General features: G+C 37.0%; 1 protein-coding gene, 1 long non-coding RNA gene and 1 other non-coding gene across 4 annotated transcripts; 2 read left to right on the forward strand and 1 right to left on the reverse strand.

The window, feature by feature from the left end:
- The first annotated feature begins 911 nt into the window (after nt 1-911).
- Nucleotides 912-2758, forward strand: LOC121751198. Of its 2 annotated transcripts, XR_006040022.1 has the most exons (3): nt 912-1020; nt 1289-1995; nt 2197-2758. It is a non-coding gene; the product is annotated as an uncharacterized LOC121751198 (long non-coding RNA). The 2 variants fall into 2 exon arrangements; XR_006040021.1 differs by lacking the exon at nt 2197-2758 and having other exon boundaries at nt 1289-2094.
- Nucleotides 1287-1437, forward strand: LOC121758258. Its single transcript, XR_006041393.1, has one exon. It is a non-coding gene; the product is annotated as a small nucleolar RNA snoR145 (small nucleolar RNA).
- Nucleotides 2759-7533: 4775 nt separating the features above from the next.
- On the reverse strand, nt 7534-8723 carry LOC121750991. The gene is made up of 2 exons (XM_042145699.1): nt 7944-8723; nt 7534-7855 (listed from the first exon to the last, which is right to left on the reverse strand). Exons 1-2 carry the CDS (start codon nt 8485-8487, stop codon nt 7848-7850), a joined length of 552 nt encoding a protein of 183 aa, XP_042001633.1. The 5' UTR covers nt 8488-8723; the 3' UTR covers nt 7534-7847.
- Between the last annotated feature and the right edge of the window lie 11874 nt (nt 8724-20597).

Genomic DNA, 20597 nt, shown 5'->3' on the forward strand with positions numbered 1-20597 from the left:
TTGTTGAGGGATATAATATGAAAAAAATTCCTTACTGTCCATATTCAGGTTTCGATCTTTGTTGCTTAAAAAACTTGAAAAAAAATTGAAACTGCATCAATTTGTTGACATTCGTTTCAGATAAAAATTTGAAAAATTTGTCGTGGGCAGAAACAGTCCATAGACGTGTTTGCATGTTGTCCATATCAGCGAAAAGTTGTAGATGTTGTTGTAGACGTGTTGGCATGGTGTTGACATCAACGAAAAACGTAGATATTGTTGTAGACTTTAAAAATGTAGATATTATTGTAGATTTATTGAAGAACTACGTCTCCGAAGAAATTTAATATTTGATGGCTGAATGATTAATACAATTTTTTGGCGGAATGTAATCTAATACAATTTTTTGGCGGAATGTAATCTCTTTCCACAAATGATAATAATGGCAGTTTGAGATATTGGAGATAAATTAGGGACGCATAAATGACTTTTCATGGCTTAAACTATTACATAATATTCTTGTTAATAGTATGGCAGATTGACATGAAATTAGGGAATGTTGTAACTAATGAAAAAATCGAATTCCATATACACCCTTTGTTGACAGATTTGTAGGAAATGTTGACATTTAAAAAATCTTATATCATAATCGTTGATTAATTATATTAAGTAGGTAGGATTAAAGTTTGTATAATTTATATTATAGAGGGTTTGTATTTGATCATACTCCTATGCAAATTAGGCATTTACTATCCTATTGCTTCTTATAAATATATTGATAAGCCCAGATAATGAACCAAAGTTTAGAAGCTCCATATAAAATTGGGCTTTAATTAGGTTAATTAGTCCGGCCCGTTAACCTATCAAACTAACGCAGTTCTATATAAGTTGTGAAAGGCTAGCTGTATCAGATAACCCTAATATTTCTCTCATCCCCTAGAATCTCTCAGTGTTTGTAGCGACGGTTGAAAGTAGCGATGAAGAGAAATACCTATATTGCGATTGCAGCAGATCTTGCTGCGGCGTGAGTTATACTCTTTGGTTCGTATTCACTGAGCAATGTGTTTCATTTCCTACTATTTTTCATTTGTTGAACTTCCAATTTGGATGATAAATTTCCACAATTAGATCGAAGGACCTATAGACGAGAGGCGATTATTAAATGCCGATTCAGTCAAGTTTACCTTCGGAGATAGATATTAATCTTCTGAATTTTGATCGCCGAACCGGATCTGTTTATTCCGTTTAGGTTCTCCATATCTTCAGATATTGCACATTTGTTAATTAATACTGTATGGAAATTTGATAGGTGAAGGTTCCCAGCGGAGAGGAAGCTGTCTCGAACGACACCTCTCTAACACTAAATCTAAACCTTCGCATATGGATTTCGGCCATCTTAAACGACGCTTCTCGAAATTTTAATTTTTGATGCGTTTTGAACCCTTTGGCTATATTTTTATTCTATCCCTAATTTTTCATTTTCAGATGAGCTTTACGCCATTCACAACGCCGGATGGGGAGGATGGGCTGGATCCCACCGGCCCGACTCTTGCGGCGTTAGAGTGTCCACAATGGGGGAGCCGCGGCCTGTGGCTCGGTGCACGGCCGCCCATTGCAGAGAGCCGAGGGTGGGCCGCAGCCTTCACGTGGCTGAGCCGTGTGAGCCGCGGCCCTCCATTGCATCGAGCTGCGTTTCGCGGCTGGGCAGCCGATTATAAATTTTTTTTTAATTTCGAAATTCTTTTATAAATATACACTCTCATTTTCATTTTTTCACTTCTTTCTACACTTCTAATCCCTTCATTTTACATTTCTAAACACTACAAAAAATGCAAGGTGGAGATGATAATTCCTCGGGGTATGGAGATTTGGGATACGGCAACTTCCCAATCAGACTTGGAGTCCGCAATCGCCCCAATTCTGGGTCCAGCCATCCCAGCAGAGGAACTTGGTTCGCCAACCATCGGGGTTTGGTGACTACTGACCGAATATGGACGCGATCAACAACCCGTCCCAGTACTTCCAATCCTCCCAATTTCAATACTCCCCGTCTCCTTTGTTTGAATCTGATAAATACACATGAGAACTAAAATTTAATATAGTTAAATTAATAAATAATATTATTAAAAAAAGAAAATAAATTAAATTTTATTTTTAGAGGGCCACATTTAGTGGCCCTTGTTATTTTTGTTATAATTTTGACTTTTATCATTGCAGAGGGCCACGTAAGAGCCACGAATGGTGGTCGGGCCATATTTAGTGGCCGTCAAGGGCCACCATTGTGGACACTCTTAGGACGCTCCCTTTTGCTGCCCGTCCTGGATAATCCTCCCATTGCGAACTTGCGTAGTGGATTCGAATTAAAATTTCAAAAATCTATAAATACATGCTCCATTTTTCTTTTCAATTCATTCCTCGTTCAATTTCTACCTCATTCAATTGCTGAACTTCACAACTTCATGTTGATCGTACTCAAGAAGAAGCTCGCTGAGAAGCTTAAGTTGAACGATGAATAGTCACTTTTTTCAAACGTTATTTTCTTATGATAAATTTTAACGAATCAATTATGCGTTATGTTATTTTCTACACTCTTACAAATTTGCGAACCCAATAAATTTTCGCTGAGAAGCTTAAGTTGAACGATGAATAGTCACTTTTTTCAAACGTTATTTTCTTATGATAAATTTTAACGAATCAATTATGCGTTATGTTATTTTCTACACTCTTACAAATTTGCGAACCCAATAAATTTTAAGCCTATAGGTCTGTTATTTTTTAAGTGAATTTGAAGTTTTTAATTTATTTATCAATTATTATCTTAATATAAAATCAATATATAATTTGTATATTTAATATAAAATTGAAAGTTATTTTTGTAGTTATCTATATTATAAAATTAATCAATGAAGTGTCGAATTAAGAGTAAAAAATAGAATAATAGAAATTTTATCGGGTTTTCGGGTCTAGCCTAACGGGTCGCGGGTTAATCGGATGTGGGCTAATCGGGTTTTAATTTAATCGGGCTAGAAATTTTCAGCCTTAACCCTATAAATTTAGCGGGCTATTCGGGCCAGTCCACGGGTTGCGGGCTACATTGACATCCCTAGAGCTCATATTAGGCGCTCAGCCTAACATTACTCGATATTTATGTACTACAAATTTAGTCTTAGATATATACTCAAATTTTGCGAAAGCACATTCGTATTTTTTACGAATGAAAAATGTCTTTATGCTTATCTTATTCTTACCAATGCTACATACATAGATTCCAAAAATACTTAACAAAATCAATTTTATTGTATTTGTTGTATGTTGTACGTATGTGGTATGTTGTGGTATTGCCACTGTTTAAATTTCTTAACGACCTACTCTAACTTGGCGGTGACTTCTTTAACTTTAATGAAATTCTAATTCTAATTCTAATTCTAATTCTAATTCTAATTTTGCATAGCTATTCATTTTACATTTTGAAAATATACCGAATTTATCGATTTTCAGTTGGTTGAAATTTATTATGTCTAGTTATATGAGCTGTATTAACCGCGTTCAAGTGATCGAGTCTATAGAATTTCCCATTATTGAACTTCTAATTTATATATTTGTAATCAAAATCCAAAATTAAATTACAATTAGTAAAGCAATCACTGCAAATAAAATTACTCCATTAATTATTTCAATCGTAGAAGCTATAGATAAAACAAGAAAAACTTAATGAATTAGGGAGTGTTGCTCATTTTTACCCATTAATTCTTGAAGAATCTATTGCATAAATAACTTGTACTTATTCCTTTGTTTCTCAAAAGTTTGCTATATTTTCGTCGGGCATTTACTTCCAAAGTCCCACACACCATCAATTATTATTACAATTGATGTGAGAGAGTATTGCTTTTCCTTTGCCCCCTCAAAGATTTAATAGTGACAGTTATCACTTTAAACTAATTTTATTTTATGAATCATATTATGAACTATCAGAAATTATTTTTAATTTTGTATTATCTCATCCTTTTTTCAACACCGGAAAGTTGACATGACTAGTCGAATATATGCCATGAATTGTTGAAAATATTTTTAACCACAGGCTATTGATCGCATAAATTTAGTAATGTGAAATTTCGTAAAGAGGAGTGAATATATTTAAAAAGTTCAGTGTTTCCTGCATTTTCATCACTCAGTGAAAAGCAGGATTTACCAAACACCACTTTATTTCATAAGAAAATACTTTTTGACCACATTCTTGAGCACTTTCTTCAAATTTAAATATATTTTTAGAAATTTCGATCCCTTTGAATGCTCATAATTACTTTTAATCAAATTAACTTTTTTTAGATATTTCCAAGCTTGGTGTTTGAAATTGCTTTTAATTATATTTAAATCTACATTTTAGATATTTTCGAGTATTTTAATACACGCTAAAGGAATTTTTTTTGTAGTGACTATTTATACTTATATTTATAGCTAGGTGCTATATATTTAGTAAATTTGTCTACTCAAATCGTTCTAGTTTCTTTTACGCTTTACTTAATTACTTTTAAGATGAAAAATAGAGCTTAACACTTGAAAACGTGACAAATATATGATAACTTATATAAGTGAAATTAAGGTGCTATAAACTAATAAATCTTTCAAGTAATTTTTTCATCTACATATATATGCTTAAAATCAAACTAATTATGTTTTACATTAATGAAGTATCATTTAACCACGCACATACTGTAAATAAAAAGTAAAAAAAATGCCTTTCTTTGACTATAATCATTTACCATAAGTATACCTAATGTTCCACTTCCACCGCATGCTTTTATTTTATTTTTTCCAATACTACTAACCTAATAAAACTATACCTAATCTTTCCACCAAATGCTATTTTATATTTTTCCAATACAAGCATGATAAAACTATTTAGGGTCCACTTACATTAGTCAAGAACCAATATATATGGTTCTGTTTTCTCACTTCTTTCAATAAGTTCTTTATTTTTGAAAATTTTCCACAGGTCGAATTTTGTTAAATATTTGATTTAATTTCATAAAAAAATCAAATTATTCTCTTTCCTGAGTTGTTTTTACGTGTGTATTGTAAATAGTAATGTTGAAGTGTCAAGACATGCATATTAAAGTTGCCAAGCCAAAAAACATTAATCAGCCCTTTGAAAGCCAAAATGAGACACCACAACATTGAGTAATGGTCCCAAAATGAGTGGACTTAAATTGGTTTTTCATTCTAGTTTCACACACACTCACAAACAAGTGTATGTCTTGAACCTCATGAATCACATCTTCTTGCAGCCTTTTGCTTCATTAGCCTCATTTGTGCCTCTTGGTGTGTTTTTTCAAGTGCAGAAAACAAAGGCTGAACGACGACCTTCTTCGACATGCTTGCTTCTCTGTCTCTGGTCCCCTAATCTCACCCAAGACAAGTCCTTGTTTGCACCAACTCAAAACGTGCAAACTTTGATTTTTCTTTTATAACTTGTCTTCATGTTATCTTGCCTTTTCTTTTGCCCAAATCTCATGAACTCGTTGTGTTTTTTTGTATGAGTTTAACAGTAAAAAAATAGTAGTACTAACATTCTATACAAATCTGATCCAGACTCAAGTTCTGGTCCTCTTACGAGGGAGGGCGTGGGTTCAAATCCCACTTCTGACATTATTATTTTGTTTCTTTTTGTTTATTATTTTTGCCGTTTGCATTTTGTTTATTGCTACTATTCAGGTAAATGTTTGCAACCATTGTCTAATTAAGTCGCAATGCAAATTTGGAAGGATAAATAGAACTACTACTTTATTATCACTTAATTAACCTTGGAGATTGAAAGAAGAACAGAGCATGTGTTCTATAAATTAACAATCCATAAAGTTAAATAATGGTTGGGCCAAGACATAGGCTTGCTCATAAGCTGCCAATTTTTCTAGAGTTTTAGAGTATCCCACACCCAAAATTATCAGAATAAAGTAATATTTTTTTGGTTGAGTTGAGAAAATTGGACCTAGAACTCGATATATCATTGTTAATACATAAAGTTAAAATCGCTTGAATGTTTCTATTCTGGTTAATTGTTGGTTATTTTAGTGTAATTGGATTAACTTGATTGATCAATATTATCATAATGAGACATCATATAAGTTTGGAAGTGCGGAGTGCACGCTTGTTTGAATTCATTATGATTAGACATGGGTTCGGGGGTAGCGCCCCCGAGTAGCGGGGTCCAAGGGGCAGAGAAAATTTTTTATTTCCATTAAAGTTGTTGTACAGAAAATTCATCCTAAAATATAATTTCCGATAATTAAAGGACTAATTTGCAATTTTTGAAACCCGCCAAAAACTGTTAAAAACAGTTATGAAAATGAAGAGACGCGACGTTTCATTTTCAGCCTCTTCTTATTGATCATTTTCTGGTTCAAAGAAGGATCGAAAGATCAACATACGAATCTTCTACAAACCTGAATTGTATCCAATCAAATATTGGTAGAACCACTAAATTGATTTGATCTGAAAGTATTTCACGCCTTTCAATATATCCAATTGTTCACATTTAGTAAATCTCCCTAACATTAATGAGTATGTAAGAAATATAGGTAAAAAAAGGAATGTAGCGTGTGTCTCTCTTCAAAAACTCATGCAAGACTTGAAAAAGGCGATTACAATATATGAAAAGGGCAAAGTTCTTGTATCGACAAACAGTATTTGAAGTTGAAAAACCAAAAGTCTTGACCATTTCCAAGAGACTAATCGACATATAATATACAAGAATATATCTCGAGAGAGAAAATTAACATACAGTGAGTAATGCATAGAAATCTTGACAAAATAAGTTAACTCTCGAAAACTCGATGTTGTGAAATTTTGAAATGCGTACTCTCCAAAAATAAAGTCTGAAGTGAATTTCATTATTTCAGCATGTATTTAGTCTTTCAACATTTTCTTCCTGGTGATTTGCTTTAATTTCCATATTTGTTATATGGAGTAAAATTAGGGCACAATTAAGCCAACGTGAGTGAGAAAATGATGTAATAACATTTAGCTAGGACAAGTAGGATGTATTGGAGGGGCTGGTCCCCCTATCTTATTCATGGCTAGTTTTTAAATACACATGAAACATCAAATCTTAATTAGTAGCTGTCCTGCCCTAATTCCATACATACGGTTGCAGTGAAAGACAATAAAATTTAGACCATATATATATAATATATGCATACAAAATTTGAATCGATGGTATTGTATTGGCATATCATGTCTGCATGGACCCCGCCTAGCTAATTGTCTGTCGTTGTTTTTCTTTCAACCCAATTACTTGATCAAGTTTGTATTGGCTGAGGATTTAGAAATCATTAATCATTAGTCTATCACAATGCTCTAATCATTAATCATTAGTCTATGTATAATTAATTCTTTAATTATTGTTCCTATTTGTAGCTACAACAAAAAGAGTCCCGCCATTTTTTTCTCATATTTTCTAAGCTAGTAATGAGCCAATATGATTCTTCTTATTAATTAGAACCACACATCTCAAATTAATTTGATGATTCTAAGAGTCCCATTTTTCTTTAAAACTGAAACATGTGACCCCTCTCACCATTAATAAATTGCAATATCAACATAGAAAATGCCAATAAATTAACCTATCTGATAAGAAACTGATCCCTTCTTTTCATAAATGGTGATATCCTCCTCCAAAACCATCTCAATTATTTCCGATTCAACAAATGGAAAGGAAAAAATATACTCCATATTCTACTGCTATTAATAGTATTCACATGTGCGAAATAATAAAATAAAATTAGGATCGACGATATATCAATCTCTCGAGTCCCTAATTCTCAATGCATGCATTATCTTAATTCTTACAACTCCGCCTTGCACAATTCTCCTTATTTTTCTGAAAAAAAAGAAAAAAAAACCCATTAATATGATAACGATAAATTGGAGACATGATAACAAGGAGTATATTTTAGAAAAAAACAAACCTATTGATTTTTTGCAATAGAGAATAGCTTCCGTGATTGAGTTGTCATCTACATCACTAGAGCGGCATGGGCTCATTGAAGTCGGACTCTTGTCTATTTTCAGACAATAAAATTCATCACCATAATCAAAATCACCAAACTCCGCAGCTGAATAAGCCGAAGAGCTTCGCCTCGGCGAAGCTTCTAGAACCTTCCGTTGAAGATCATCAACTCGGCTTCTCTTCCTCGAGCAACGTAGTCTCCTATGCACGTACCATAACCACTTGTGCAAGATCTTCTTGGAAGATCTCCGCCACTTTGAGAGGATGTAATAACGGTTTCTACCGGGAACGGAGGCCGCCTCCGTTCTCGGTGATTTGCCCATGGCATACACAGGCTTGATTTGCCCATCCGAGAATATGTCGCCCGCATTCACAAAGTCGGTAGATGTAGGGACGACGAAGCGGAAGTTGTCGTCTTCGATTTGTCTGAGGTTGGGAGATGGTGGTGGTATGTCTGTAAGCCAGCTGTAGGAGAAGCTCTCTGTGGCTAATGAGTTCTCCATTAATGGAAGCTTGATTTGTGTGAAGGGATGATTTGTTGAAGATGAATGATCAAAATGAGACAGGGTCGTGAGGGAGTGATCTTGGTATATATAGTGAGTTGAGCATCACCACATGGCATGTTGATTTGGATTTTTTGCTATTTTTATCGACATTTGACAAAGAGATATTGTCCATGTCAGTAAAAAAATATTTGGAAGTTAATAAAGTAGGCAGGGGTCAAGATCCTAGAAAGGAAATCGAGCCTTGCTAAATGAGGTAATTGAACTACATCATTTGTGCATGGGGTTTAATTAGAAATTGAATATGCCTTTCTTACTTATAGAGTTATAGTATTATACTTTCTTGGTGTGATAAAAAAGTAGAAGTAATATACTTTTTTGTCCCAACTCAATGAAGCATACCTCTATGGATTCTATACGTGATTTTCAAAATTGGCATTAGAAATATGGTCAAGTAGAAAAAAAAAACGTGACCTAATATATGCTATTACGTTAGGTATTACGTTCATTAGTTAATATATCATGAGATAGGTATTACGTTTATCGTTAAGTACTAGTTGAAATTTATAAATATATGTCAGAGCTGGCTGCAAGAAGAACTTCAACTTAAACAATAATACTATATTTTATGATCACACAAAAATAATTGATGGGGCATGGAGAAGATATTTGAATGAGGAGATAGGTGGACATATAAATTATTATTAAAGCCCATTTATAAAATATTAGTAAAACTAAAGGGCCATTGATACGATCATATCCATATCCCAATTATTTAGTTGCATATTTGATTTACCATATCTTTTTCATATTTGTTTAGATATTTGTTTCTTGTTCATTAAGTTAGTAGCATTATAAATAGGAGAGCTTGTTATCATTCTAATCATTCAATGAATATATTATTTTCCACAAACTTGTCTTGAGTAACAAGAATATCATATTTCGTTTCCAAATTGTTGTTCATCGGAGAACGTCCGAAAATCAGCAATTCGTGAGCTTTCCTTCGAGCACGTCGAAGGTTCGATCACCTTATCTCTCTGAGAAGTTAGCCATCCGGCCTCGTTACGGAGAACGTCCGTAACAACTGGTGCTTTCATTGACGTACTCATCCTCCATCTTCGTTCATCTATATTTCCCAAAAAAAAAAAAAAAAAAAAAAAAAATTCAGCCACAGCACTACCATCACAACCGCATCTAATCCACTCCACCGTACTCATGACGTCAACACACCATGGCCAATATACGTCGGAACTGCCGACGAGGGGGGCGACGCCGGCGCTGCAGATCTGCCCGCCGCGACACCCCAACACCGGCGACTATCGACCGGACCAAAGAGATCAATCCGGGAAGTCTTCTGTCGACCCAATCACTTTAGGGTTTGAAAAGTTGAATGCTCGCTTCGACAACTTGGATCGACGGTTGGACAATTTAGCACGGCAACCGTTCAACCGGGAGCCAAGGCAGACTCGTCGTCGCGACAACTGGGACCCACCATGGACCCGTCGGACCACTGCATATCAGCGTTCTTCATCCTACGAGCTAGATATGTACTCGCCATCACCGCCCAAGCGCCGACCTACCTGTTGGGACCCACCTGTCTATCGAGAGACACCAAGGCAACGCCCCTTCAACGAGGTCTCGGTGTATGATCAGCCGTTGGGCCATGTCCCTAACTCACGTCGGAATCAACCTTACACGGCGCGTGACACAGCGGCGCCGCTGTACACCTTTCCCAGAAGGTATTCCGTTAGAGGGCCCGCGTCTCGGCAGCCTCGTTCAGCAATCATAGCAGAGGAACCGATTAATGCAGAGTTAGATCACTTGTTGGAGGTATGGGACAGGAAGGAAACTCATGTCGATGCCACAGATGACCGAGTGAGCAAATTCCGATCATTATCGCAGCCCGATGAGCCAGTTGTTTCTTCGTCGCACCGGACGCTAGAATACCCTCCATCGAGAAATACTATGGCTTCTCGTGGGCAGTCGGGTTTATACCCCAATGTCTCATTGGCTCCACCGCGACACAGCACCACCGAGTCTATAAATCTTAGGCCGGATTTCCAACCACCTCAGGGAAACCCATCGATCCAGCGACGGCCGCTCGTATTTCAGCAATCGGATCAACCTGCGACTCGCCAGCCTTCATGTTTGGAATCACCTCTGACAACAACCATTTCGGCAGAGCAGCCCAACCAAAATTACCAACCGTCGCCGCCGCTGCCCCAATCAGATCGCCAGCTGCAGCGGCCGAGTCCTTTACCGCCTTTGGAGCTGCTACCCTACGCCGCTCCGGGACCTTTCCAGCCCTTGCACTCACTGCCCGTGACAACACCATTGGCGGTGTCTAATCTGCATCCACAAGCTGCTATCCCGAGCTCAATGAAGAAAAAATGGGTAACAAATATACAAGAAGGAGAAGAGATGATGGAGATTGAGAATATTATAGTTGAGTATAAGGCTGCACTTGAGACAACAAAATCGGACCTTATAGTAGAAATGGATGAGCTGAGATTAAAGTCTAAAGAAGTGGGTAAGAAAGGAGATGGTTCTTACACGAGTTTGCCCGTAATGGCTTGTGTCTGTATGGATTGGAATGTAGGTGAGGTTACAAGTATGATTCATCGATCAACCTCGCTCGATACCGATGCAAGGTTGATCCCTCCGCGCAATGACACGCCATGTTCGAACATTCTTGGAGGCGTGAACAACCTTTTCGATTTGGCAAGGAATTTTTCCAAAAAAATCGGGTCTCCTTTGTTGATTTTTGACAAAGGTGATAAATGGAGATATTCAGTTGTTCGATATGTGTTTGATCCAGGAGGAGACGCCTCGCCAAAGCTTTGGCTTTCAACTCTCATAAGTGGTTCGTGGTTCCCACCTTGAGGACAAGGTGTATTTCAACCGTGGGGGAGTTGATACGATCATATCCATATCCCAATTATTTAGTTGCATATTTGATTTACCATATCTTTTCCATATTTGTTTAGATATTTGTTTCTTGTTCATTAAGTTAGTAGCATTATAAATAGGAGAGCTTGTTATCATTCTAATCATTCAATGAATATATTATTTTCCACAAACTTGTCTTGAGTAACAAGAATATCATATTTCGTTTCCAAATTGTTGTTCATCGGAGAACGTCCGAAAATCAGCAATTCGTGAGCTTTCCTTCGAGCACGTCGAAGGTTCGATCACCTTATCTCTCTGAGAAGTTAGCCATCCGGCCTCGTTACGGAGAACGTCCGTAACAGCCATCCATGTCTATCGAAAAACAAATTGTATTATTTCCAGGAGGTTTTATGGGAAGAAAGATACTGTCAGAATAAGCCAAGGACCATGCTCCAGCCAATGGATTTCTGTGCCTTAAAAAATATCAGAAGCTGCCATTCACATGCTGCCAAGAATTCACCTCCTTTAATTAAACAAGGTTTTACAGCTGTGCCTCAACACTTGATGTTGGCTTGAATAAGCCAATGCCTTGGTCTCAAGCCCTCTCATGACCCTAAACCATGTTGATGAGGTGCGAAATGAATATTCGTAATATGTACGTGGATCACAGAGAAATGAATATTTTCATTACATTAAGTTAGACTGATTGATGATCATTGATGGAAATAGTCTTACAAGTGTTTGTTATCCCACAAATCTTGAAAAGTTTGTCTATGTGACAATTGATTGATTACTAATATTAATCCAAATCTTGAGACAAGAGAGAATGGAGACAGAGCAGCAAACCTAAATTATATGCTATCTTGTCCAACCAAGCAGCTGATTAAGCTTACAGGATTGAATTATCCCGATGGACAGACATGGATTGTATAAATAGAGAAAAAATACAATGCGAATTTCAAGTCATTCTGATATAGAAAACATTTTCGGCATCGTTGGTCTCAACTGCTGGAGCTGCATCAACTTGTTTATCTAATGGTTGATAATTAAACACAAAAAATGGGTATTCTTGAACACAAATACGTGTAAAGTAAACTCATGAATAAGACCATCACATGCATGAAACGCATTTGAATTATTATCATTTTGACTACCAAGACTTTACACAAATTTTCAAAATTTTCATGTGCATACAATAATATTAAAATAGTTGAATTTTGAATTTCAAAATGTGTGAGGAGACAGGGGTCCCTAGAGATGTTGGGTTAAGCACAAGTAAACGCCAGGAAAGGTACTAGGACCAACACAATTTAGTCGGAAAATCGACAATAATAATACTCCATATATATAGATATATAAAGGTCCCCTCCTATAAATAAAATCACAATTCTTAACCTAAGATGTGTATGTAAATTTCACCAAATATTTCGGCATCAACTTTTGTCAAATGAGATTCGATGGAGTTACTGTTGGGTAAAGAGTGGTGATCAAGAACTAATTGGAATTGACAACATCAATTACTGGCCGTTGAGAATTGCATATTTTGTTGTTTTCATTGTAGGATAAAATATCGAATCTATTGCCTTTTTGGAAATCACAATTTAAAAAATGTAGTAGAGTACTATAGAGCAATGAATCTATTAATTAATTTAGTTGTTTTATTTAAATGAACTTAGAACATAAACATATAAAACTAATAATCAATGAACCCTAAACAAATATGAACGAGTCTTATCATAGCTTTGAAGAATTCTAAATATAAAAAACTATTGGATATAAATAGACATAGGTAACAAATATGAATGAGTCTTATCATCGCTTTGAAGAATTCTAAACATAAAAGAATTATTATTATATAAATATAAGGAGATGTTAAAATAAAAACATTTTTATTGCAAAATATAAGAATCACTTTTAATTATTAAATAGTGAATATCTAGGTACGTGGTGTATCTTCATTGCTAGATGGATGCAAGCTTGGATTCGAATTCTTGTGGGAGCAAAAATTATAGTACTATTTCAGTGTAATTAAATTGCAAGTCCTCACAATAGTAAAATTTTATTTTAATCCACCACCTACATTTTATCTTAAAGTACTTGATAAAATAAATGGTTGAATGGTTGAATGCCATGAACACTTTTAAAAAATTTATGGTACAAGAACTGATAAAATGCCACTGTGCCCGATGGGCATTTTGATTTATTTATTTTTAAAAGTAAAAGTAATTGGTATATATAAGTACAGCTTTTATGGTATACCAAAGAATAAATTTTATAAAAAAGAAAATGAATGACAATTAGGATAACATTAGGGCCTCGTTTGTTTGATTTCTGGGAAGAATAATGCTATGCGGCCACATTATGGGCAGCCATAAATTAATTAAATAACAAAAAAAATTGATTTTTTTTCAAATTTTTGGTTTAATACTACTTGATTTTACTTTTATATCATCTTCATTATATGTTGCTCAACATGTTAGTGTTGTTCTTTCGTAGTTTTTGCTCAACTTATTACTACTGTCATTTCTTGATTGTTGCTCAACGTATACAGTAATTCGTGATATTAATGTATTTTACGTAATGGAATTCAAAGATAAGTATCAACTCACAAGTCCATTCACACACATATAAGTTTATATCGGTAATTCTAATTTTTTTATACATGTAAATGGACTAAATTAACTTTTTATGGCCGGCCACATTATGGCCATTTAGCATCACTCTTCTGGGAATATGATTTCTGGGATTTTGATTCCCAAGAAATATGAATAATGTGTTTGATAACATATTAGGGTTTCTATGAAACCAATATTTACATTTATAAATTAAAAAATATACTATTAAATACTCACATAATTAAATCAAATAATCTCAATTTCCACTAATCAAAAACCTAGAAATATACGATGCATTAAGATGTGATATTTGTCTATCGTATTATCGCAATCTATATAGACTTTGCTTCTACACAAGAGTAAATATTTCTAGAATGCCACATTAATAGGGATGAGAGCATTTCCATCCGTGCTCTTGCCAACGAGCATGGATGTGGGCCCAGACCCACTTTTACTCCCTGCTCTTGGGCAAGAGCACAACACCCACATCCGTGCTCTTCCGCAAGGACAAGCTCAAGGGTCCCACTATTCTATTATTCAATTTAAATAAAAACATTTCCACAATATTAAAATGCATTAAAATAACCGGAATAATATTACAAATTACAAAAAAAAAATTACATAATTAAAATCCTAAAAATTAAAATTTTCATAATTAAAGTCTTAAAAATTAAAAATTACATAAGTAAATTCATAAAATTAAAAAAACCCACTACTCGTGGCCGAATTTCGCCCAAATGTGTTTGATTAGGTCTTCTTGTAGCTCAATATGGGCTCGAGTATCGCACATTGTGTTCCTTGTTTCGATCCTCTCACCCACCGTCGTATGCACACCTCGGCGTGGGGGAGACCTCGTGGTTGAGCTTCCGGCTTCATCCTCATTGTAAAAGCTAGCCGCCATCGATCCTTCTTCAGCTATAATCATGTTGTGCAAGATAATACACGTGTACATGATGTCGACGATATTTTTCACGTACCACAGCCGAGACGGGGCCTTCACAATGTTGAATCGGGCTTGAAGGACCCCAAAAGCTCTTTCGACGTCTTTCCGAGCAGACTCTTGACGCTGCGCAAAAAGAACTCATCTCGGGTCTTGCGGGTTGTTGAGCGTCTTCACGAAAGTCGACTATCTTGGGTAGATACCATCGGCAAGATAGTAACTCATGTGGTATGCATTTCCGTTGACGGTGAAGTCGATTGCCGGTGCTATACCATTCAAAACATCATTGAAGAGTGATGAAGAATAGAGCACGTTCAAGTCGTTGTTGGATCCGGCAATACCAAAATATGCTTGCCAAATCCATAGGCGGTAGTCGGCGACCGCTTCAAGGATAAGTGTTGGCCGCCGCCTTTGTGGCCGCTTAGTATTGCCCCCTCCAAGCAGTCAGACAATTCTTCCACCTCCAATGCATGCAGTCAATGCTGCCAAGCATACCGGGAAAACCATGGACTGTTTCGTGAAGACGAAGCAACCGTTGGTGGTGGGTGCCAGAAAGAATTCCTCACCCAAAGTAGAACAAACGTCGTCGCAAAAATTTTTAAGGCAAAGGATTCCAGTTGACTCACTGACATGCAAATACTCGTCGAAGAGGTCAGCCGTTTGCCCAGTAGCAAGTTGTCGGATGGCACACGTATACTTCTGCAACGCTGAGAGACTTTGCCGACCGGTTGCTGAAGGGGTTGGCAGCGGAAGCGTGCGTTCTAACGGATCACATAATACAGATCTATTTAGCAGATTATTCAGACAAAATCTATTCGCGTAATTGTCACATGTATCATGCTCATAACTTGAATTTTATACATGCTTTAGCACAAAAATCTCTAAAACATGCTTGCTACGGAGTTAGCCAATTTACCTCGTTGATTCTCTAAAGAATCGTCGATTGCTTGCGCCTTCTCCACTATGATCTTCAATACTTGACCACAGATCTTCTGACTGGTGTTCCGAACTGTATTCCGACATCAGGGTGGGCTGATCTTATCGAAACACTAGGACTCGAATAAAGAAGACAGAAATTCTCACGGAGGAGGAGCTCAAGATCTCACGGAGGAGAAAATCAAAGAATTTTCGTCCCTCTTCTCTAATTAGAGAGGGACGAAATTTTCAACTATGTTGAATAATATTCTGTCTATTTTATTCTCCTATTTATAATAGTTCATATTGGGCTCAGTCAGGGCTCTATGGAAGGCTTTGGATATGGGCTTCCCCAATTAGCTTTTTACTAATTAAATTGAACCCACAATTTAATACAAGCTTATATTGGAATATTACGAGCAGCCACTACAGACGTAATATTGAACTCCCCATCCAAATCCGAAATTATAAGTATTCTGGGTTTCCATTTTGTTTATTATTTATTTCTCGCGCTTAAGATAGAAATGTCCATTAATTAATTAAAGTCTGCTATGGACTTAATTAATTAACATCTTATTAATTCCAAGAGTGGACTTAGCAAGAAACACTTATTTATTATTCATAGAGTAATAAAACTCCAACTGGCCAGTTTCCGAATAATAAAACCTTGTTCAAGCTCCTCTTGAGGACATTATCAAACGAGACTCACCTCGTGCGCGATTGAAGTGAGTGGGTCTTCGCTCGACTCTAATGTCAAATGACTAGACTCAGGAGTAAGCGAGTGTGCACATTTGAGAATTAATGCAAAGCTCGGTCCAGACACAACGCTCCTTAAATCCACTGGATCACTGGGTCTATGAACTCTAGAGAACTACAGTGTTTTTGTCGTTGGACACACTCGACTCCCCTTCAAAAATAAATCCCTCAACCCGAATACTATGAATTAGTATAGGGAAGTGGGGTCGATCCCACAGAGATGGATTCGTAAAGTAGTGCTAAGAGACTATGGAAACAAACGGCTGCTGCCACGCAAAGGGGTTGAGATTTAAACTACCACTAGATCTAGGCAAGAAATGTAAACGCTAGACCTAGGACACAGAAAACTTACTGGAATCAGACATCAATACCGAAAGACACAATTACTCCCTAGACTAAGCAAACGACTACCTAATCTAGCTAAACAGTAAGCAAATAACAGTGGGGACCATATTTCCAGAAATAGCAAGTACGGTAAAAAGCTGCAGATATCCAGCCCATGCTCCAACTAACTACGACATGCACCTTCGCAACTAAACTAAACTCGCAGATGAAGAAAACAGAGCACACTCCTAGATTCAAACAGAATATAAAGATTTGGACGCCGGAAACTTGCTATGAATCGGAAATACATCAGATCTACATAAACTAGGAGAAATGAAATGAAAACACGTAAGCTAGGCATAAAATTAAAACACTCCAGCTCAGAATCACTTCAGACGCTTAATCCACTCCGGATCCAAGCCATCCGAACTCAACAACCAACAAAATCAACTCCATAACTCCGATTCTCACAGATCTGCTCCGATCAACTCCAAATTCCAATAATCACAAACAACTCCACAACATCAGCAAATCAAAACCCCGATTCATCCACAAACAAACTCCATTCTTCCAGATCTCACCATTAACCTGCAATAATCCAGAAAATAACCACGAAAACAACCAACTCCAACAATCCAACTCCAGAATTCAAGTAAACACAATCAATCAACAAAAATCATCACGATCTACGTAAGCGAAAACGAAACTTGCATAAAAGTAGAGAAATATCCAGAAACAAAAGAGGACCGAGCTTCGAACAGCGAAGCTCGGCGAATTCAGCAGAAACAAAAAACAGAAATAAATTATTTCTTCGCCCCAAAGAAGGACGGTGTTACAACCCTCAAACACTATCGAAAAGCTAAATGTGAACCCCAGCGCGAACCCGAGATCCTTAGCGAATTAGAACCAAGTATGTGAAAAGTGAACTGAGCAACAGGCTGTTCGTGAGGCCTCCACCGAGAAAGTCCCTCCAGCTTGCATGCTTCTTCCTTTTATAGATGCGGACATAGCCTTCTAGAGTCTTCGTAGAAATCCCTATTCTACCCTTCAACTCCGAGGCTTCCTCCGTCAAGCAATTTCTTTCATAATGTCCACTCTTTCGCCAGTTTTCTAGGACTATGCAAGCGTCCTCTTCTTTTCCTGGATCTAGCGAAAACCTTCACACACCTGGCTTAAAACATGCGTTAGACCCAGTAATTTCACGAAATAAAACCCCTAGACCGATGCATGAAATTAGCCTTATCAAACTGCTCACACTTAAACCATGCTTGTCCTCAAGTATAAAAGACAAGAGAAAGAAATAAGGCGAATTTCAATGCACGGTCCCCAAGAACGACTTCTACAAACAAAAACAAAAACAGACACCTGGACCTAGACAACTGGCAAAATAAAAAAAACAGACTTATAAAAGAAAACAACACAAAGAATCAAACACAAACACGCATGAACCAGGTTCGACTTTTAGGCAACCGTCCCCACAAGCTTAAGTTCAATCCGATCGTCTACAGTCTTCAAATCTTCCCCCTTCCCTCTTCTACCTAAACGGTCCGTCAGTTCGTCAAGATAGCCTATTGACACCCCAGCTGTTAGGTTCGCTCGATCGCTCATTCCTCACCAGGTATGTTAGGATCAAAACGCTCCCCAATTAAAGTTATGCCACTGATGCGTTGGGTTATGAGAGTTTTACCCTTCTTACTTCTCTTTTTTTTCCCATTGATTTTCCTGGGTCAGGTTGAAATTGCTTCCTGCCCTTGAGGATACTAATATTATATTTATTTATTTTTTTATTTTTTCCTGTATTATATCCCCTTTTCCCCTGGACTTCGTCCAGCTTATACCTCCAAATTTTTTTTTTTTTACTCCTCCCCTGGACTTCGTCCAGCTTATTCCACATTTTCCTGAACTTCGTCCAGCTTATACCTCCGAAACCCATTTTTTTCTCCTTCATACTCTACTCCCTAAGCATCAAGTGGCAGCCCAATTTACATGTTAGCACAAAAAAATGTTTAGGCTTATAACTCGCTCTTATAGTAGGGCTGCACAGCTGGGTTATCTAAGGCTTTTTCCATCGTCCCAACTTCATTCAGACCGCCTTTGGTTTATTAAGGAAGAAGGTGTCAAAGTTGACATGCATTCTCTCTTCAATAGCTCTCACTAAGGGAAACCTGCCTTATTATCTCACTAGCTCATGCGAAACACACATCCTAAAGACTCTTAAAACAGAAAGAACACAAACACCATACTTACTCCCCCCTCCCACTTCACACAAGCTTGTCCCCAAGCTATCCTAGTGAAGGGGGGAAAAGGAAGTAAGAACAGCAGACAACAGACACAAACGCAAACAAAGCACAAAAACAAAACAAACTTCTCACACTTAGACCGAACATCGAGCTAAGTGGGAGAAAGCGCAACATACAAAACCAAAACAAAACAACCCCTTCTCACACTTACACCAAAAATTGGGCTAAGTGTAGGAAGGTATAACACATATATACAGAACGATGCATGCTGGCACATAAAAACACAAGCGAAAGAAAAACGAAAAGTAAAAGACAGAAAAGTAAAAGTTACTTGGTTCTGGCGGAAATTCAATTCGGGTTCTGGCCCCTGCGGGAGCCAGACTTGGGTGGCACTGTCTGTTGGGTCATTTTAACTTTCTTTCTTGCCGGTGACTCCGGCGTCTCCTTCTGATCTTCTGTGGTTTGGGGTACGGTTTTCTTCAAAAGCACGGGCCTGGAGGAAGACGGGGTGGTCTGAGGCCTTTGGGCTTGTGGCGAGCAGGCAGTTCCGCACCGCTGGCACGGACGGACGGACGGGTGTCCACTCTCTGCTAGGGATGTCAATCGGGTCAGCCCACCGGGTTTCGGGCCAACCCTATTCGGGTTGCGGGTCAATCGGGTGCGGGCTAATCGAGTTGTTATTTTTTCGGGTTATAAAAGTTCAGCCCTAACCCTAAAAGCTCGGGTTTCGGGCTAGCCCATCGGGTTAATCGGGTTGCTACCGATAAAATTAACATGCGATCAATCCAATAAATAATGGTGAAAATTAGTTATATTTATAAAATGTAAAATATTTAATTATGATAAATTTGAGATATATGCGTAAACTCAAATATTAACATGATCAAATACCAATATTTGAGATTTATGCCACATAAAACATAAACATCAAGAAATTTTAAAGCATGTTTAGAAATTTTAAATATATTTTTCATTTATCTATTATTATATTAATAAAAACTTGATATATAATTTATATATTTAATATATAAAATGAAAAGTTATTTTTTTAGTAATCTGTATTATAAAATAATCAATGAAGTGTCAAATTAGAGTTAAACAAATAGAACAATATAAATTTTATCGGGTTTCCGGGCCAGCCCATCGGGTTTTCGGGTCTGGCCATAACGGGTTGCGGGTTAATCGGGTGCGGGCTAATCGGGCTGTAATTTTATCGGGCTGGAAATTTTCAGCCCTAACCCTATAAATTTGGCGGGCTATTCGGGTCAGCCCACGGGTTGCGGGCTAAATTGACATCCCTACTCTCTGCTGCGGATGCTCCGATGCATCGGATTTGTTTAATTAAATAGTGGTCTTTGTTCATTTAGTATGGATTGATAATCTCTTCTTTGTGAGATGGTGTATAATAAACTTAAAATAAAAAAAATGGTA

Source organism: Salvia splendens, chromosome 1, assembly GCF_004379255.2.
Source record: "Salvia splendens isolate huo1 chromosome 1, SspV2, whole genome shotgun sequence".
NCBI lineage: Eukaryota > Viridiplantae > Streptophyta > Magnoliopsida > Lamiales > Lamiaceae > Salvia > Salvia splendens.